Source organism: Oncorhynchus clarkii, chromosome 20 (genome assembly GCF_045791955.1).
Source record: "Oncorhynchus clarkii lewisi isolate Uvic-CL-2024 chromosome 20, UVic_Ocla_1.0, whole genome shotgun sequence".
Lineage (NCBI taxonomy): Eukaryota > Metazoa > Chordata > Actinopteri > Salmoniformes > Salmonidae > Oncorhynchus > Oncorhynchus clarkii.
The window spans coordinates 21,462,848-21,483,293 of record NC_092166.1 but is presented as its reverse complement, the minus strand read 5'-3'; the positions used below and the strand labels follow the sequence as shown (position 1 = coordinate 21,483,293).

At 40.8% G+C, this 20,446-nt stretch overlaps 1 protein-coding gene across 4 annotated transcripts; it reads left to right on the top strand.

The window, feature by feature from the left end:
* Window positions 1–2,203: 2,203 nt before the first annotated feature.
* On the top strand, window positions 2,204–19,932 carry LOC139377323 (kinesin-like protein KIF2C). 4 transcript variants are annotated; one of them, XM_071120343.1, is made up of 22 exons: window positions 2,207–2,343; window positions 3,111–3,205; window positions 3,506–3,589; window positions 3,710–3,758; window positions 4,156–4,188; window positions 6,324–6,452; window positions 6,697–6,789; window positions 7,002–7,102; window positions 10,930–11,025; window positions 11,121–11,175; window positions 11,270–11,432; window positions 11,612–11,702; window positions 11,788–11,851; window positions 12,094–12,185; window positions 12,384–12,526; window positions 12,907–13,111; window positions 14,102–14,212; window positions 15,851–15,918; window positions 16,008–16,101; window positions 17,083–17,166; window positions 19,328–19,421; window positions 19,553–19,792. In XM_071120343.1, exons 1-22 carry the CDS (start codon window positions 2,283–2,285, stop codon window positions 19,627–19,629), a joined length of 2,082 nt encoding a protein of 693 aa, XP_070976444.1. In that variant the 5' UTR covers window positions 2,207–2,282; the 3' UTR covers window positions 19,630–19,792. The 4 variants fall into 4 exon arrangements, with proteins under 4 accessions (XP_070976446.1, XP_070976444.1, XP_070976443.1 ...); XM_071120342.1 differs by having other exon boundaries at window positions 6,990–7,102; XM_071120345.1 differs by lacking the exon at window positions 4,156–4,188 and having other exon boundaries at window positions 2,204–2,343; window positions 19,553–19,932.
* Window positions 19,933–20,446: the final 514 nt, after the last annotated feature.

Here is a 20,446-nt window from a genome sequence, read left to right as displayed (position 1 = left end):
AGGTTTCTTCAAGTGCAGTCGCAAAAACCGCTATGATGAAACTGGCTCTCATGAGGACCGCCACAGGAAAAAAAGACCCAGAGTTACCTCTGCTGTAGAGGATAAGTTCATTAGAGTTACCAGCCTCAGAAATTACAGCCCAAATAAATGCTTCACAGAGTTCAAATAACTGGCATGTCTCAAAATCAACTGTTCAGGAGAGACTATGTGAATCAGGCTTTCATGGTTTAATTGCTGCAAAGAAACCACTACTAAAGGACACCAATAATAAGAAGAGACTTGCTTGGAAAAAGAAACATGAGCAATAGACATAAGATCAGTGGAAATTGGATGATCTTTGCATGTGTGGTTCCCACCGTGAAGCATGGAGGAGGAGGTGTGATGGTGCTTTGCTGGTGACACTGTCAGTGATTTATTTAGAATTCAAGGCACACTTAACCAGCATGGCTACCACAGCATTCTGCAGTGATACGCCATCCCATCTGGTTTGCGCTTAGTGGATAATCATTTGTTTTTCAACAGGACAATGACCCCAAACACACCTCCAGGCTGTGTAAGGGCTATTTGACCAAGAAAGAGAGTGATGGAGAGCTGCATCAGATGACCTGGCCTCCACAATCACCCAACCTCGACCCAGTTGGAATGGTTTAGGATGAGTTGGACTGCAGAGTGAAGGAAAAGCAGGAAACAAGTGCTCAGCATATGTGGGAACTTCTTCGAGACTGTTGGAAAAGCATTCCGTGTGAAGCTGGTTGAGAGAATGCCAAGAGTGTGCAAAGCTGTCATATATTCCTACTTTGAGGAATATAAAATAATGATTGTATTTTCGCACAAGCTGGGTTAAATGGCAGATAAAGTAACTATTGCTCTTCCCGTAAAATGATGTCACTTATCCTCCATCCACACAAATCAAGTTAATGATGTCCTCAGGCTGGTCCCAGGAACATCTTGGGGGGCAGGCTGGGCATCGAAAGAAATGATGGAAGGTATCAAGCTCAAATCATTGATTACACTAAATAACATAATGAGTCACAGTAACAAATTGTTGAATTTGATTTGAGAGTCATAATATATTAGGGTGACCACATTTAAAATACCAACATGCAGAACAACAGGATGTTATTGTGGGACATTCGCTGGACAGTTTAGTCTATATTAATACAAGTATTTGGCAGTTTTGGGCAGATGATACTTTTTGTGGACTATTCAGCTAAACATCCTAAAATCTCATACGATATTAGGTGGTGTTTTTATGTTATGTTGAATGCTGATGAATCATTACATGATCTTCCAAGACTGATTCAAATTAAATCAAATTTTATTTGTCACATGCGCCGAATACAACACTGGATCTTACCGTGAAATGCTTATGTACAAGCCCTTGAATATAACTTTCCTAAACGAGCACAATGCACCATTGTGAGATGTGGCGGATAACAATGTATACATTCATTGGTCATTTCAGAGGTAAAAAAAAACTTGCCATGTAGCTGACCGGCAGCTCGATGTTCCAAGGTGGTAGCTAGCTACTGCCACACTGTGGTTATGCATGTCATTGCATCATACTGCATCATACCATATTTAAAATGGGAAATGCAAGCAATATGTCAAAATGTCAAAAACGACATTAGTTCAAGTGAATGGTTTCTATTAAAGGTACAAAAAAAAGACTACCACATACTTATTCAAATGGATACGACACCTGCGAAGGTAACCTGCAATAATGAAATGTGTTTTTCTTCTATTTGTTTCTATGGCTAGAAGGGATACAGCTTTGGTCAAATTAAAGTCAAACGTTTTAGTTGTTTGCATTTTAGCTAACCTTAATCTAATCATCTCAACCTGCTATGTTATTTATCCTAACCTGACAGTGCTGAGTAAATTCTCCTGACCTGCTACGAAAATTCAAATCTGACATTAATTTGACAAAAGCTGGAGTCCTAGCCACGACGACGTTCACGTTACAACTGTGTTGCCAATCTTGCCGAGCAATCTTGTCACAAGAGGACCACAAAGGAAATACGTCCTAGACTTTGCGTGTTTTCCTATATGATTTTACTAATGTGCATATGACATGGGTGTCTTTTTAAAGTTTTATGTTTGCTTGTTTTTCAAATTGTCGAATTAGATAAACCATCCTAAAACCAAACATCCTTGCCCACGACCAATGAGCATCGCCTTTTTCTACTTCTTCCGCTGACGTGAGACGACTTTCAAATCTTTGGCGGTTGACTGGCGTTTGATAACTTTTCGACATAATTCAACTGTTTACACGAATTAACATGGATTCAGCTATGGCAAACCTTCTTGTTGGGTTTCCAGTCAACATCCTAAGAAGCGACGGTAAGCTGTGTAGCTACCTTTTTATTTGACTAGGAAATACATATTGAGACCTAACGTTGGCTAGGTTTATTTTTCAAATGTGCCCTGCAATACAACACGTTACGTTAATAAGGTGGTTAGCTAGCGTTAGTAAGTTAGGTTCGCCTCCCACATGATTTCGCTTCTTAGTTAGCAAACATTAACGTAGGTTATGCATTTGGCTGTTATTTGTTATATTAGCTACAGTAGTACAGGTGAATGAGTTGAACTCAGCTAACGTTAACGCGTTAGCCGAATTTACTCAACACAACATTAACTGCGAATAGCTAACGTCGTTACCTGTGTGGTTGTTGATTTACAGTAACTAGCTAATAGTCTTTCATTATTCCAGGTACCTACTGACTTTAAATAGTTAGCTATTGTAGTTACAAAGAAACAAGATGGCTAAATATTTTAGTAAATTTTGCTAGGTACGGTATTTGACTTAGCTAACGTTAGTTGGATAGGATAATGACGCCATCCGTTGATTGTTGGTTTTAATAGTATAACGTTAGTTAGCTAACGTTACCCTTTTGTAGAAATGGGTGACTACCGTTACAGTGGAGTAGCTAACGCTGGTCCAGACAGGGCATTGTACTTTGATTGATTAACTGACTAAACTCTACGGTGAAGGAAGTTTCTAATGAACTCCACCAACTTCTTCCCCGTGTAGTTTAGTCGGCTAGGCATTGGTGTGAACTTGCTAACAGGTGGTGTAAAGCGACTGATGGCTGAATGTGTTTTTATAGGGCGAGTGCATACTGCAAACATCAAAACGGTTGATTCCACAACATCTATTGTAAAGGTTGAATGGTTTGAGAAATCTGTATGCAGGGGAAAGGAGGTAAGTGGTTCAAGAGTGCCTTGTCTATGTTACAGAGAACAATTAACTTAGTGCTTTTAATCTTGACTGATGCATTTTTGGGACCATATCAACAGTGGATTAATGAACAAAATACTAACATGTTTCTTTGAGTGAAATATCCCCTTTTATACTAGTTTGAGTGACATGAAATAGGTTTGGATTCATGTAAGAGCTCTGGAAGACAATAAATAGTTGGATCTAGCTATGCTATCTTATGTGCTGCAGCTTTTTAAATAAACTGATGTTTGTTGACATACTGCTGCTATTCCTGTCATTTAGCTCGAAATAAATGAATTATGGTCCCTGAATGAAGCGCTTTTTGAGCACATGAAATCCGCTACTACACCTGCTCCCCCAGAGAAGGTAAGCATACTCTAGGGGTGGGCCTAGGAGCTTGAGGTTCAAAGTGTATTACATTTGAAAGTTGATGATCCTAAAGTCAGGAACAATGTTGCTTACGTGTGTGATTTTTATTTTCTCCAGAAATATGAAAGCCGTCTCCGTTCATCCAGGATCCCTGCTCCTTCCAATCGTAAGTGACTTGTCTTGAGAAGTTATTATGCTAAGTTAGAACATGTTTTTTTTTGTGGGGGGGGGGGGGTAGAAAATACTGTGGATTCAGCAAAAAATTAGTTTAGTTTATGAAAATCTGTTAATTTAGGAAATCTGTTCAAGTATTGGCCATGAATAAAAAAAGATGTGATTGTGTTATCAAGGTATGAAATTATTGTTATTTTCAAATATATTTTTGCTTTTAGTTGCGGACAATTTGCAGTGAACTAATCACTGTAATTATGTTCCGGCACCCCAACATTCGCCCTGATAAAAATCTGCCTGCGGCTGAATATAGTTGCCTACCCCTGTCTTAGAAGTGTTTCTTTCAGTGGTGTGTGTGAAAGATGGTTAATTATGGATATTTCCTTTATAAGGTTCTGCTCAAGTGGGTCCTCCTGAGGAAACAGGTTTGCATGCAATGCATGTTCCTCTCTAACCAAATCATATGCTAAATTGCTTTATATGAGATGGAATCCCATATAGGGCTGTTTTCCTCAGTTATACCTTGATTTGAAGATAAAATCACATATTGGCCTGTATCTTCAGGTGCATAATAACTCTTTAATCAATAGTGCACAATAAATTTACCCACTTGGTGTTTAGTGGAACTGCCCTTGTAGTGGGACAGTACGTAATCTGTACATAAATAATTGATGAACTATTTGGTATGTGATGGCTACCAATCATGTACAGAGAAGACCTATACCATACTGTTTACAACTAGAATTTCGTTTTGTGACAATAGGTTCCAAAATGTCTTTGTTCAGTATTATATCAGCCTACTGTGGTTGAAACTATATAGACATACACTGAGTATACAAAACATAAAGAACAGCTCCATGAGACTTACTAGGTGAAAGCTATGATGCCTTATTGATGTCACCTGTTAAATCCACTTCAATCAGTGTAGATGAAGGGGAGGAGACCAGTTAAAGAAGGATTTCTAAATTTTGATATAATTGAGACATGGATTGTGCATGTGTGCCATTCAGAGGGTGAATGGGCAAGACAAAATATTTAAGTGCCTTTGAACTGGGTATGGTAATAGGTGGGGGTGCAACTTAATATTAGGAAGGTGTTCCTGATGTTTGGTATACTCAGTGTATTTGTACTGTAAAGTGACCCTAAGCAGTTTTGTTAAGGGTACTAGCACTCTTTCTAGTTCAATGCATTCCACAGAGGGCCGAGTCTGCCAGTTTTGACCTTTCAATTAAGACCTCGACAACCAGATGAGGTTGTTTTAGGATCCCCATTGTAAGAGTAGCTGCTGCTTTCGCAACGTGTCCACATGAAATATGACTTAATAAGAACATTATTAGACAAGAACAGCTCAAGTACAGAACTACATACATGTAAAAATGGCACACATTGTCTACATATCCATACCTACACACTATCTAGGGGAGAGGCATTGTGCCGTGAGGTATTTTGTCATTTAATTTTTTAAATTTATAAACCAGGTTTGCTGTTCATTTGAGCAATATGAGATGGGAGTTCCCTGCAATGTCTCTATATAATACTGTACGCTTTCTTGAATTTGTTCTGGATTTGGGGACTGAAAAGACCCCTGGTAGTATGTCTGGTGGGGTAAGTGTGCGTGCCAGAGCTGTGTATAAGTTCACTGTAAACAATTTTGAATTTTCCACGTTTCTTATATAAAGAAGTGATGCAGTCACACTCCTCAACTCTTAGCCAAGAGAAACTGGCCTGCATAGTATTTATATTAGCCTTCTGATTACAATGAAGAGCAAGACGTGCCACTCTGTTCTGGGCTAGCTGCAGCTTAACTAGGTATTTTCTTTTCACCACATGACTGGACAATAATCAAGATAAGACAACTAGAGCCTGCAGGACTTGCTTTTTGAATTGTGGTGTCAAAGTCGAGACCTCTCCACATCTTTACAACCATTGAATGTATATATTTGACCATGACAGTTTAAAAGGTAACAAGGTAACACAAAGTAATTGACATGGCATTCCTGATTCGCCCAGCTAAAATGTAACACGTTGAGAATTAGTAGTGGAAAAGGAGCTGGCCAGCTGTTTACTAGGCCTACGTTGAAATCATGATATTTATATGCTTTATTGTCTAGTGCAGTGGTGGAGAAAGTACTCAATCGTCATACTTGAGTAAAAGTAAAGATACCTTTTAAGGAGCGGACTTTTTTCTCTTTTTTTCCTTCAATTTTTGCCTAAAATTACATACCCAAATCCTAAGACAATTTTTCTGTTCTGCTAGGCAGTCAAAATGTAACAAGTACCTTTGGGTGTCTGGGATATTGTACGGAGTAAAATGTACATTTTCTTTTGCAATGTTGTGAAGTAAAAGTTGTCAAAAATATAAATGGTAAAGTACAGATGCCCCAAAAACTACTTTAGTACTTTCAAGTATTTTTACTTAAGTACTTTACACAACTGGCCTAGTGTTGGGATCAGAAGGATGATGAACGAGTTATTAATCATACAAAAGACTACTCAATACAACTGTAGTGGTTAAGGTGTTAGGCTTAAGGTGTTAGGCTAACTATACTCTTCTACTCAGTTCCACTTCCTAGAAAGTCCATACGGCAGACATGCTTGTTCCGGGCCCCTGCTCCAGTCTCTGAACCTGCTAAGACTAAACAAGACTTCCTGTCTTCAGAGTATCCACCCTCTGTCCTCAAAGCTTCTGGTGGGGGTTGCTTCTCATTTTGTGCTTTCTGATTTCTTGCCAATCCCATATATGCTGCCCCCAGATCTGTTTGTGCTCTTGCCAACTCCATTGCAGTCATTGTTGAGTGACAGGGAGTTGGCATGACACAAACTGACTGGCGCTCAGGCTATATTTCTTACTTTCATTCAAATAATGAATTCCATTACCCTCAATTTTTTCCCCCTCTGTGTCTTCTTGATATTCAACATACTTCATTTTCCAGGTGTGCCCAACCGAGTGGGGAAGAGGAACAATCAGAGGCAGACTGTTGTCCTGCCGCCAGTCAACGAGACCAAGAGTGTCTTAGTCACCTCAAGTGAGCTTTAGGAACTTTGAGTCACATCACTGTTTATCGCTCTGGACATGTATTCATAAATAGTCTTAGAGGAGTGCTGATCTATGATTTAGTTTTGCCTTAAAGATCACAATTAAAAAGACATTAAATGGACTGGGGGGCATGATTCTAGACTCTGATGCCCTGCTATCTTCGTGAGCATCATTCATCACATTTGATAGCTTCTCTTTCAGACAAACGGAGATCTGTGGTACCCACAGACATGAGCAAACCAGTGAACAAAAGATTGTCCCATGCAATCAAGAGTTCTGACATGGTGCCCAAGAAGGGAAAGGTATGAGACATTGTATAATGTTTACATGGTACTATTGTCCTGTGGAAATGAGCTTTTGTGAAGATGCAGACCAGTAGGTCTATAGCTAACTTACCGTCAATTCCCCCAATTAAGTTCTATTGGAGATGCACCGACATAACATTTTTTACTGATATCTGAAACTTTTCTTGACCAAAAAACAGATGCTGATTATTTTTTTTTAATATATTTTTTAAATATTTTATATATATATTTATGCCAAAAATGTGTGGCTTTCTAGTACCGTTAGAGTTAAAACACACACACATGGACACAGAGGTCTAAGGCACTGCATCTCAGTGCAAGAGGCGTCACTACAGTCCCTGGTTCGAATCCAGGCTGTATCACATCCGGCCATGATTGGCCCAGTGTCCTCCGTAAATAAAAATTTGTTATTAACTGACTTGCCTAGATAAATAAAGGTTACACACACCACACTGACCAAAAGTTATTTTGTTGGCATTTACATATGTCCCCATTACCAGTAAAACATAATCAAAACCTATTTTTCACTTACTTGCTGTGCTGTTTCATTGTTCAGTCGTTTCATTCTCACATTCTCAACCAACAACGTCTTGTCCAGAATATGACTGCACATCACATATTAATTTAAGATTTTCATACTTTTTTTACGTAGTTATTACACATTGATTACACGATCACTCGTGTTTCATGTCACATCATTCATCGATACGTATGCTATGATGCTGGTAAAGTTGTCTCGCGCACCGTCAGTGCTAGTCAAAAAAAGAAAAGCTAGCTAGCTCATGGATGCAAACAATGTTCTTCCTCAAACATAGCAAAACAACCATCTGTTTCAGTAGCGATAGCTAGCTAACTATTTAGTTAGGTATCATCTAAAATAACCCTAATTTATAAGATTTCTTATTTGATTAATGGTGGTCAGACCCCATCTATGTGAAGCTACCCACAATAAGAATTAACCACAATGTGGACATTGCGTTTAGCCTTCTAAATAAAAGTATGTCAGACAGTGATGCAAAATTAATACAAGTATAATTATGCCATAATTGAATAAATCATGCTAAACGAGGTTGGAATGTTGTATAAAATCAACAAAAGATCAATTGTTAATTTGACATCTGAAATCATGCTGGATGTATTATACTTTTGAATTGCATTGGGGGCATACTTATTTCACTGTACAGCCTTATCTATGGATTGTGGATCAGTGACATTTAAAAATATATATATATATTTAACGAGGCGAGTCAGTTAAGCACTAATTCTTATTTACGGTGACGGCCTAGGAACAGTGGGTTAACTGCCTTGTTCAGGGGCAGCACAACAGTTCTTTACCTTGTCAGCTCGTGGATTCGATTTTGCCAACTATTCGGTTACTTGCACAACGCTCTAACCACTAGACCGCCTGCCGCCCACTGGGGTATTATACTTTTGAATTGTATTGGGGGCATTCTTATTTCACTGTACGGCCTTACCTATGCATTGTGGATCATTGACATGGGGGATCAGTCTACTCAGTGACACCCAGAGAACATTAGCATCGTAGCTCTTATTGCGGGACTCTGAAACAACTGTGAATGGAGACACATTTATTGTCAACCTATGTGTATTGAACACTTCCAGAGGAAAAACAATACTGTGTGGATGTTTTGGAGTCTAATTCTGAGGAGGACGTTGGGAACAAACATATTGGATATTGAGTAGACTGATACCCCATTTCATTGCTTCACATTCAAACCTTGTTTATTAACATTATCTAGTCTAAATATGGCATGATTCCACCAATTGTAACCTTCTGCATCACTTTCAAATAGGTACTTTTTTATTTTGAAGGCAAACCGCAAACTACACTATTGTGCCTAATCCTTATTGTGGCTAGCTACACAACACGGTCTGGTTGAGCCTCACTGGGTTAAGTAGCTGGCTAGCTATATATTTTCATGAACTGAAGTTCAATTTCAATAGGCAAACAAGTGGCTACCTAGCTAATACTTACTCACAAGGATTCCTAAATCATTGCTAAGAATAATGAAAATGACTGCAGTTTCTACTGGTCATTGTTTTCAGGCTGGTTGTATTGGTGCTAGCTAGATACCAAGCTAAAGCTAGCTAGATACCAAGCTAAAGCTAGCTAGCTACCCCAGAAGTTGTGGTTGAGCAAATAATGCTTTATTACCAACAGTGTTGTAAACTCATCATTTGTGGCCAGTATTTGCTTGTTTGCAGGCTTTCTTTGTACAGCTTTGACAGTGCTACTGATAGTAGTGGTGGCGCTTGGTTTGCTCGTGCAAATTCAGAACACACAACATTCAATAATAGAGCTGTGTTATTTGACGTGTGTCAAAAAATATACACAAAGACCCAAACGGCATTCCATATGGCGTGAAGCTAATAGCAGTGACGCTATTACTGTGCAACTCCGGTAGGACAACATCTGGAATAATAGCACACTTGGTAGTCGAATCAATTTTTATTTGTCACATACACATGGTTAGCAGATGTTAATGCGAGTGTCGCAAAATGCTTGTGCTTCTAGTTCCGACAGTGCAGTAATATCTAACAGCCCCCAACAACTACCTAATACACACTAAAGGGGTGAATGAGAATATGTATATGGATGGCCGAGCTGCATTAGCAAGTGCAATAGATGGTATAAAATACAGTATATACATGTGATATGAGTAATTTTAAGATATGTAAACATGATTGAAGTGGCATTGTATAAAGTGACTAGTGATCCATTTATTAAAGTGGCCAGTGATTTGGGTCTCGATGTAGGCGGCAGCCTCTCTGAGTTAGTGATTGCTGTTTAGCAGTGTGATGGCCTTGAGATAGAAGCTGTTCTTCAGTCTCTCGGTTCCAGCTTTGATGCACCTGTACTGACCTCACCTTCTGGGTGGTAGCGGTGTGAACAGGCAGTGGCTCGGGTAGTTGTTGTCCTGGATCTTTTTTGCCTTCCTGTGACATCGGGTGCTGTAGGTGTCATGGAGGGCAGGTAGTTTGCCCCCGGTGATGCGTTGTGCATACTGCACAACGCGGTCTCTAGAGAGCCCTGTGGTTGAGGGCGGTGCAGTTGCCGTACCAGGCTGTGATACAGCCTGACAGGATGCTCTCGAATGTGCTATTAAAGTTTCAGGGTTTTGGGTGACAAGCCAAGATTCTTCCGCCTTCTGAGGTTGAAGAGGTGCTGTTGCGCGTTCTTCACCACACTGTCTGTGTGGGTGGACCATTTCAGTTTGTCTGTGACGTGTATGCCGAGGAACTTAACTTTCCACCTTCTCCCCTGCTGTTCTTTCGATGTGGATAGGGGGGTGCTCGCTCTGCTGTTTCCTGAAGTCCATAATCCTCTCCTTTTAGTTTTGACATTGAGCGAGAGGTTGTTTTCCTGACACCACACTCACCACCTCCCTCCTCCTAGTGTGTACCGGTGCTGGACCAGTCGCGAAAGCCAATATCACTCACGACCGAGAACGGTTGATTGTCAAGGGCAATGAATTCTATTATTTTGGTTAATGGATTTCGCCTTTGAGTTGTCTCGCTTAAATGTTCTTACTCTTTCAAATGACTGTTCGACTTGTTGACTGCTCGATGCACACATCAAACATTGTGGGCTAGGTTAGCAAAGCTGTGTTGCACGTGTAGTGCAAAATTTTACGTGGTGACATTATGTCATATGCCTACATTAGATAGGTATGCACGTCAGCTTTGACATTGGTTTTCCACATCGGTGTTAAACTAGTGAAAGCATTTACAAAAATATTTTGAAATACTACAGACCCACCAGTGTATCACTTCTCTTATACATGTAGTTCTGCTTCCTATAGTTTGGTGACACAAACCGACCGAACAAGCAGTTTTACCAGATGATTGAAGACTTCAGAGAGACCTTGGAAGTATTTCCTTTAAGTCCATCGGATACGGTAAGATGAAGAACAAGTGTTGAAATGTGGAAGGTCATTTATAGTTATTGCTTATATTAGAGAATGTATCTTAAATTATTATTTTTGGTCAACAGGTTGAAGCTCATAGAATTTGTGTGTGTGTTCGCAAGCGTCCTCTCAATAATAAAGGTATGCTTAATTAACGTTTTAACTCACTCCTTGTATCATCACCCTGCATCTTTGGTCCATTCTAATGTTGAGTGTTTATGTGTGATATTCTTAGAGGTGACCAAGAAAGAAATTGATGTGGTGACTATCCCTGGAAATGGAACGCTGCTTGTTCATGAACCCAAGCAGAAAGTGGACCTCACCAAATACCTGGACAACCAGGTCTTCCATTTTGACTACTCCTTTGATGAGTCATCCACCAATGACTTAGTGTACAGGTATTCACTTTTGTTTTCTAAACCATATTATCTTCAGTTTATTTTACAATTATTTGCCGATTTCAAAACGTTCTGTTCAAATACCGTTTGCGTGCATGTTCTCTTTATGAAGTTTGTTGGGTGTATCAACATTACTTGTTTTTGCAAGACAACCACATACTTGTATTTCTTAATGATAGGTTTACCGCCAAGCCTCTTGTCCAGACCATCTTTGACGGAGGAATGGCAACTTGTTTTGCTTACGGCCAAACTGGAAGTGGTAAAACTCACGTAAGCCTTTCCCTTTACCTGTCAGGTTGACACTATAGCAGTTTTCTCTCATGTAAAATGTGTACCCATCTTTTACCCTATTCAGACAATGGGAGGAGACTTTTCAGGGAAGAGCCAGAACAGTTCCAAAGGGATCTATGCCTTGGCAGGTAAATTATTGACCATTTTCTATCAGCAACAACATTACAATATTGGCATAGTTATCCTTTTTGATTGTTTTCTGGAAATATTTTGATAGATATTTTTGAGGTCACTACTAAAGAATAGATCTTTCCACCTCAGATTTTAGAATTTATGTATGTAAATGTTATACATGACCTTTACTTAGGCCATACTTCCATGATGTCTTACAGTGTCTTGTAACTCCTTGTTCCTCTTACTTGTTGCTTAGCTCAGGATGTGTTCACCCTTCTGAAGCAGAGGAGATATTCCAGTCAGGACCTGTGCCCCTATGTGACTTTTTTTGAGATCTACAATGGCAAGGTGAGAAGGAAGCGCTCGTAGTGCTCCTCAAGCAGCTTGGGGATTTGATTTTGTTGTTGGTGGAGAATCCATCATGATTAGAACAAAAGTTTAGACTAATTTTAGGTGTGACTAAGGCTGTGTATCCCAAATGGCAACCTATATAGTGAACTACTTTTGACCAGAGCACTACTAACACACTTGGCTCCGCATATGCAGGTGTTTGATCTGCTGAACAAGAAGGCCACGCTGCGAGTGCTAGAGGATGAGAAACAACAGGTCCAGGTGGTCGGCCTGCAGGAAATGTACGTGTCGTGTGCGGAAGACGTCATCAAGATGATTGAGATGGGCAGTGCATGCAGGTACATATGTTGTTTTGACTCCACCCGGAGTGTGTTCAGTGAGGTGAAACATTAAAAATGTTAGCTATACATGGCATGAATAGAGCTGACAGGATTCCCTATTGTTCTTGACGCACAATCATATCTTGTCAACACTGCACATTTCCACCTGAACGTTCTGGAACATTGCGCCCTCCTGAACAGACCCCTGGTTTTCCCTCGCCCTGTCTAGCATGTGTGTTGTCTTCCGTTCCTGTTTTGTATTTTGACAAATATGAATATCTCATCTAACTTTAGCATACTAAAGCCCTATAGAGTCCTTCAGGATGCAACTTATTTTAAAATGTAAGCAACTAAAGTAGTGATTTATTTGTGACGATGATTTGCTGCATCTTTCGCAGGACGTCCGGCCAGACGTCCGCCAACGCCAACTCGTCTCGCTCCCACGCCATCCTGCAGGTGGTCCTGCGGAGGAGGAACCAGCTGCATGGGAAGTTCTCCCTGGTGGACTTGGCGGGGAACGAGAGGGGCACAGACGTCAGCAGCAACGACAGACAGACCCTGGCAGAGACGGCCGAGATCAACCGCAGCCTGCTGGCTCTCAAGGTGAATACAACTACTCTCTACTACAACTACTAGCCCACTGTCCTTCTATGTTTCACTCTTTAGAAATCCTTTTACCTGGGGTGTATTCATTCGTGTACACACCGTAGCAAAATGTTTGCAACAGAAAATGGGAGCAGTTGTTTCTAATTGGACATGTTCAGTTAGTCCCTCTGTTGCAGTCTGTTTTCTTCTGTTTTGTGCCTAGTGAATATGACCCTGATCATATAGCAGGTATGAACCACCTGTATATACAGCAAAAGCCCTCATAAATGTGTAGGCAATGTCAAGATTATCAATGTAACTATCTTGTGATGTCAATAACTTTAAACATTTTTTTTGTATGATTTGAGACTATACACTGAGCAGCTTATTCTGCAAGGGGTTTCTTTCTAAATGTAACTAAGTTTAGAGCTGTGAGCTGCAGCTCCTCACTCATTCTAAGCCAGGGCTTTCCAAACTTTTTGGGCCCGCAACCCCATTTTATTTATATCTCAATCAATGAATGTATAATAATAAAAAAGTAATCCACGTTTACTTTTTTAGTTGGGGCTATTATTCTATTACAAATCAGTCTGACAGTACTTCAATCTGGGATTGGGATTGTCAGGCAATAATGTGTAGATTTATTTTTTTATTTTTTTACCTTGTCTGATTTAGTGCCTGGTCTTGTCCACTCTGTTCTAATGAATCCTTTGGGTTGTGGGCATTGTGGAAGGAAAAAGCAGACTCCTACGTGTTCCTGAGAGTCGTGTCTTTCAGTGGTGGGGGTCATAATGCTTTGTAGTTTAAGCGGTTCAAAGGATAGAGCCACATTTTGTAGGCTGTAAATCACTCTGTTTATTACAACCGCATCTAGTGACTACCAGAGGTTACTGATGTAACCCTGGTTCTATGGACAAAGCTTTATTTTTATTTGTTTTATTTCAGGTTGTGACCCCTAGTTTGCAAAATGCTGCTTTAAACCCTACTTTCTCCCTCCTCTCCCTGTAGGAATGTATTCGCTCCTTGGGGATGGACAGCCACCACATACCCTTCAGGATGAGCAAGCTGACACAGGTGCTCCGAGACTCCTTCATCGGGGAGAACTCCAGGACATGCATGGTAAAGGCTCGGCGACTCCTCTTTGGGCTTTAGCTCTAGAGGCACAATCTTAAAAATGGCTTATTAACTACTAATGTAGCTATGGTTATGGGGGGCAGGAGGAGAACGGGGAGCAGGTAGCTGACTAGTGGTGTCTATTCACCGCAGTCTCATCTGGGGGTACAAGCTATTGGCCAGTCTTACACATTTTGCCATGATGTTCCTATACTGTCCGCATCTAAGTGATGGGAACAGGCCGTTGCTGGGGTCCCTGATTTTTTTTTTTGGTCCCCCCCCCCCATGGTGTTGCAGGTGTCCCAAGGGTGCGTTCGGTTGAGCATACCACCCTCTGTAGCACCTTGCAGTCTGTACCAGTGTGATGCAGCCCGACAGTATGCTCTCGATGGTGCTCCTGTAGAACACTGCGAGGGCCCATGGAGACAGGCCACATTTTTTATCAGCATCCTGAGATTGTAGAGTCTTGCCTTCACCACGGTGTCTGTGGTTTGACCATTTCAGCTTCTCAGATGTCAAGTTCCTCGGTGTACACATTTTTGACAGTCTCCATGGTGGCTCCATTGATGAGGAAGGGGGTGTGCCTAGCCTTGTTTCTCTTGTCCACAATCGACTCCTGTTTGTTTTTCTGATGTTGAGATATTGTTTACCTGGCACCACGCTGTCAGAGTACTCACATCCTCCCTGTAGGCAGTCTTGTCGCTGTTGGTAATCAGGCCTACTACTGTCGTGTTGTCAGCAAACTTGATGGAGTTGGAACTGTGTGAGGCCACTCAGTCGTGAGTGTACAGGAGGGGACTGAGGTCGCACCTTGTGGCACCCCTGTGTTAAGGATCAGTGTCGAAGAGAGAATGTTGACTACCTTCACCACCTGGGAGTGGTACGTCAGGAAGTCCAGGACCCAGTTGAATAGGTAGGAGTTCTGTCTCAGGGCCGTGAGCATTGTGGTAAACTTAAGAGGGCACTATGGTATTGAATGCCGAGCTCTAGTCAATGAATAGAATCCTCACACAGGCATTCCTTTTGTCCAGGTGGGTTAGGGCAGTGTGCAGTGCAATGGCATTTGCATTGTCAGTGAATCTGTCAGGTGGTTGGCGAATTGGGGAGGGAAGAGGTGATGTGGTCTTTTTATCTAGTCTCTTGAAGCACTTCATGATGGAAGTGAGTGCTACGCATTGCTAGTCATTCAGTTACTTTCCCTTTCTTGGGCACGGGGATGATAGTGGACATCTTGAAGCAGGTGGGGATAGCGGCCTGAGTTGGAGAGATTGAAAAGGCCCGAAAACACAACAGCCAGCTAGTCTGAAAATGCTCTGAGGGTGCGGATAGGGATGCTGGCAGCCTTGCGAGGGTTATCACATTTGAATGACTTACACATCCTCTGTGGAGAAATATGTAGCCCTCGTTGTCCTCAGGCACTCTCCTTGTCGTCTTAGTCATCATTGTGCTCAAAGGCGTGGGGAAACGGGTGTTTTGCTCGTCCGGTAGGGTGGCGTTGGTGTCCGTGACGTAGCTGGCTTTCTTTTTGTAATCTGTGATCGTTAGGAGCCCCTGCCTCATACGACTCGTGTCCGACCCGCTGAATTGCTCCTCCACTTTGTTCCTGTAACTTAATATCGGCTATAATGTTTTCTTATGTTCCAGATTGCTATGGTGTCTCCTGGAATGGCCTCATGCGATTACACTCTAAACACACTACGCTATGCAGACAGGTACACTCAAACCCATGAATGGATAGTAAGTATCTTGTTATTGATTTTCAGTGGTAATTGTTTCTTATGTATTTTGTTCCTTGTCATAGAGCAAAGGAACTGAATGGGACATCCAGGGTGAATGATGCTGATCTTCCCAAGAAGATTGATGAGATGGAAGTGGAGAACAGCTCATCAGAGGAGGTAAGATCAAAATCCCTTGGCTTTGATAAAGTAGTACTTTTTTGTCCACCAGCCACTGGCAGGTGGATTTAAAACATCGACTCACCACTCAATAAAATGCAACTAAAATGACACCTACAAAACACAAACTGACAAGGATGCTTTGTAATGTTTCTAAAATAAATGTATTACTACTAAGAAGTAATGTTGTATATTGTTTTCATTTCATATTTTTTGTGACGTGACTCTTAACCAAAATATCAAAGATGAGACAACTGTTCACCTGCTCCTTTAAGGTTGGGAGGTTACCATGCTTAGTCATGTTTGTGCCTGTGAGATTGTCTGATTAGAAGCAGCGTTGTCTTCTCTTCCCTAGCAGTTGAAACTCTCATTGAAAAACAACCTCGCTTGTGAACAAAACAATTTAAATAGCCAGGAAACACAATACAAAGTCTCGGTTCAGTAGACTTTCATTTCAAGTAAGTTTTCAGCTTTTATGCCTCTGCGCAGCTCTTAACATGCTCACGGCCCCCAGGCAGTGTTGCAGTGCGAGGTGGGATAGGCTATAGGATTTGTATTTTGACGATTTTATTTGATCAGCTGTGACACAAACTGCAGATATACTTTGAATACAGCTACTGCAGCATTTATTTGACTATAATTGTAATCCTACTTAACTGTTTTTATTCACAAAAGCGAGTGAAGTGCTCACACAGTAGAGCCCTGACCACCTTACCCACCCTGACCACCTTACCCACCCTGACCACCTAACCCACCAATGCCAAATTTTACCTGCACTTTGCAGTGGCGTTTGTGAATTTTAGACCCTGACTAGGAAGTGGGGTGCAATTTCCGATGCATCCCGTTTAGTTGCTTGTCACAAAAAATGTACTTTTTAAAGAGATGATACTAGATACTTCCTTTTCTTCAGTCTGACATAGTATCAAGTGGACATTAGACAGTGGTGTGTTCAAGAATATTAACTCCTAGTCATGTTTGCAGGACTCCATTGTGCCCATGACCGACATGTATGAGGCCATCTCCCAGGTGTCTGAGCTGGAGGAGTTGGTGCATGAGGAGTTGACGGTATACCTATCTTTTTTCTCACCTCGTCTTTAAAGGGAAATTACACAATTGTTCTACTTCATATTCATCATCTCCATCACCACGCCAACATCAAAGTATGTGAAAATGGTGCATTTCTATGTTTTGTAGTAAAAAAATATACGTTTTTCCAATGTCATCACTGGTGTGCATCGTGTGATTTTAACCAATTGAGAGTAGGTATTGTTGGGTGTCTGAGCTGTGTGCTAGTAGTTTAAATGGACAGCTCGGTACATTCAGCATGTCAACACCTCTTACAAAAACAAGTTGTGATGAAGTCAATCTCTCTTCCACTTTGAGCCATGAGAGATTGACATGCATGTCATTAATGTTAGCTCTCTGTGTAATTTTAAGGGCCAGCTATGCTACCCAGTTCTGAGCCAACTGCAATTTTCCCAAGTCCCTCTTTGTGGCACCTGGCAACACACGACTGAACAGTAGTCCAGGTGCTACAAAACTAGGGCCTGTAGGACCTACCGTTTTGATAGTGTTGTTAACGCAGAGCAGCGCTTTGTTATGGACAGACTTCTTCCCATCTTAATTACTGTTGTATCAATATGTTTTGACTAGGACAGTTTACAATCCAGGGTTATTCCAAGCAGTGTAGTCAACTCAACTTGCTCAATTTCCACATGATTTTTAGTTTTGGAAATATTTAGGACTAACTTATTCCTTGCTACCCATTCTGAAACTAACTGCAGCTCTTTAAGTGTTGCAGTCATTTCAGTTGCTGTAGTAGCTGACGCATTTAGTGTTGAGTCATCCGCATGCAAAGATACACTGGCTTTACTCAAAGCATGTCGTTAGTTAAGATTGAAACATTAAGGGGCCTAAACAGCTACCCTGGAGATTTCCTGATTTATGTTTGAGGCTTCCCTTAAAGAACACCCTCTGTGTTCTGTTAGACAAGTAACTCTTTATCCACATTATAGCAGGGGATGTAAAGCCATAACACATGTTTTTCCAGCAGCAGACTATGATCAGTAATGTCAAAAGCTGCACTGAAGCCAATCAGTCATTTGTGTAAATGCTGTGCTTGTTGAATGTCCTTCCCTATATGCGTGCTGAAAGTCTGTCAATTGGTTACTGTGAAATAGCATTGTATCTGGTCAAACACAAGTTTTCCCAGAAGTTTACTAAGGGTTAGTAACCAACTGATTGGTCATCTATTTGAGCCAGTAAAGGGGGCTTTTACTATTCTTGGGTAGGGGAATGACTTTTGCTTCCCTCCAGGCCTGAGGGCAAACACTTTGTAGTAGGCTTAAATTGAAGATGTGGCAATATCATCCTCTATTATCCTCAGTAATTTTTCATCCAGTGGGTTTTGTGACCAATGAGCCATTTGATTCAATGAATGATGGAACGGAGTTTGCCATTTTTATTTTTTTAATGTCATTCTAAGGTGCTCCAAAGCTTTTTACTAGCATTCTTCTACATAATTTATTTTCGCTTCATAGTATAGTTTTTAATTTAGTTACATGATTTCTTAATTTGCAGAAGGTTTGCCAATCAGTTGGGCTGTCAGTTATTTGCCATACCTTTTGCCTCATCCCTCTCAACTATACAGTTTTTAAAAAATTCCTCATCAATCGATTTAACAGATTTTAGTCATTTTCTTAATGGGTGCGTTCTTATTAGTAACTGGAATCGGCAATTTCATAAATGTCAAGTTCAGCGTCTGGTTGCTTCTCATTACACACCAGACCAGCAAATATTCTTTACATCTACATATGAATCACAACAACTTCTTGTATGACCTCTTATACACTACATTAGGCCCAACCTTTGGAACTTCGGTTTTCCTAGATATGGCGACTATATTGTGATCACTACATCCACGGATGTGGATACTGCTTTAAAGCAAATTGCTGCAGCATTAGTAAAGATGTGATCAATACATGTTGATGATTTCATTCCTGTGTTTTTAAATACCCTGTTAGGTTGACTGACAACCTGAACCAGGTTGCAGGCACTGGTTACAGTTTGAAGTTTTTTCTTGAGTGGGTGGCTTTAAACATTCTGAACCTATAACTGCACCAATTTTGACTTGAATTGAAATATAATCAAAGATTTGACACATTAAATGACTTTGTATTGCATGAGTAAGTTCCATATGTCTTTTGTTTTCTTATGTGTTGTCCAGAGGGCCAGTGATTTTCTCAAGCCAATGGAGATGCCATCATATGACATTGAGGCTGGGGTGACAGATATTGTGGACTACGCAAGAAAATTACTGGGTATGTGAATGTGTTGAGTAACCAGTTACTTTTCTAGTTCCATTTGCCTAACCTGATATCTAAAGCCAATGTTGATCCCAAGTGTCCCCTCTAGATGTTCTAACTTTGTGGCCTTGGCTTACTCTTGACAGACACAGTCCTGGCATTGCAATATGCCATTGATGGAGAGCGACTGGCAAGGATGACACCCAAATCAGGCTATTGCTGAGAGGGACAGCCACTCGACTTGTTCACTTGGAAATATGGTTCTATTAAAAGTACCGTTGAGTTGTGAATGTTTTATCATGCAGTTACTATTGTGCAAGGGTTCAATTGGACACAAATTCATTTCCGCTAACTTTAATTAATAGCAAAAGAAATAAAACATTACCTCTAACATTAAACATTAAAGCCACTACATACCATAGATATCCATGAAAGAATGTTAACAATTCATGTTTTCAATGTATTTGTATACAAAATGGAAATTTGTCCAGTTTTAAAATGATTTGATTAAAGTTTTTTTAATGAATTCTATTGATATGTCATCCTTAAGGTAATGTTATTTTGTTGCATTTACCAACCAAACATTTGCCTGATGCTTGTGTTCCAATGTTTATTTTGTTTAAGTAGTTTAAATGTGTTTCCCTGTGTTTGTACACATGCTCTACCCCAGAGCTGCATTCTAGCCCCATGACATCAACAGAGGCAGCTGGAGGATGACCCATGCACCTCTGCCTAGCACTCAGTGTGGGGGCTTTTTGCCCCTTTTCTCCTTCTTGACCCCAAACCTCCACTATACACAAGTCCATCTTGTGTATACACACACCCTGCAAGCAAAAGTTGATACATAACAAATCAAAGCCCTAATAAACAGCTCACACTGAACAATTTTCCCGAAAGGATAAAAATAAACAAATTCTGCCTGCAACTGGGTGGCCCTACTGCATGGTGTGAGGCCTTGTAGTCAGCACAACTGTTTCCTATGAGCACAACCCCAGCCCCCATCTCACTGGGTGGTATTCTCCTCCCTTCTCCCAAACCAA

Coding starts and splice junctions, on each gene's coding strand:
- LOC139377323 (XM_071120342.1), top strand. CDS start 2,283: ATGGATTCAGCTATGGCAAACCTTCTTGTTGGGTTTCCAGTCAACATC. Junction 11,176..11,269: donor GCGTCCTCTCAATAATAAAG/GTATGCTTAATT, acceptor TGATATTCTTAG/AGGTGACCAAGAAAGAAATT. Junction 13,112..14,101: donor GCAGCCTGCTGGCTCTCAAG/GTGAATACAACT, acceptor CTCTCCCTGTAG/GAATGTATTCGCTCCTTGGG.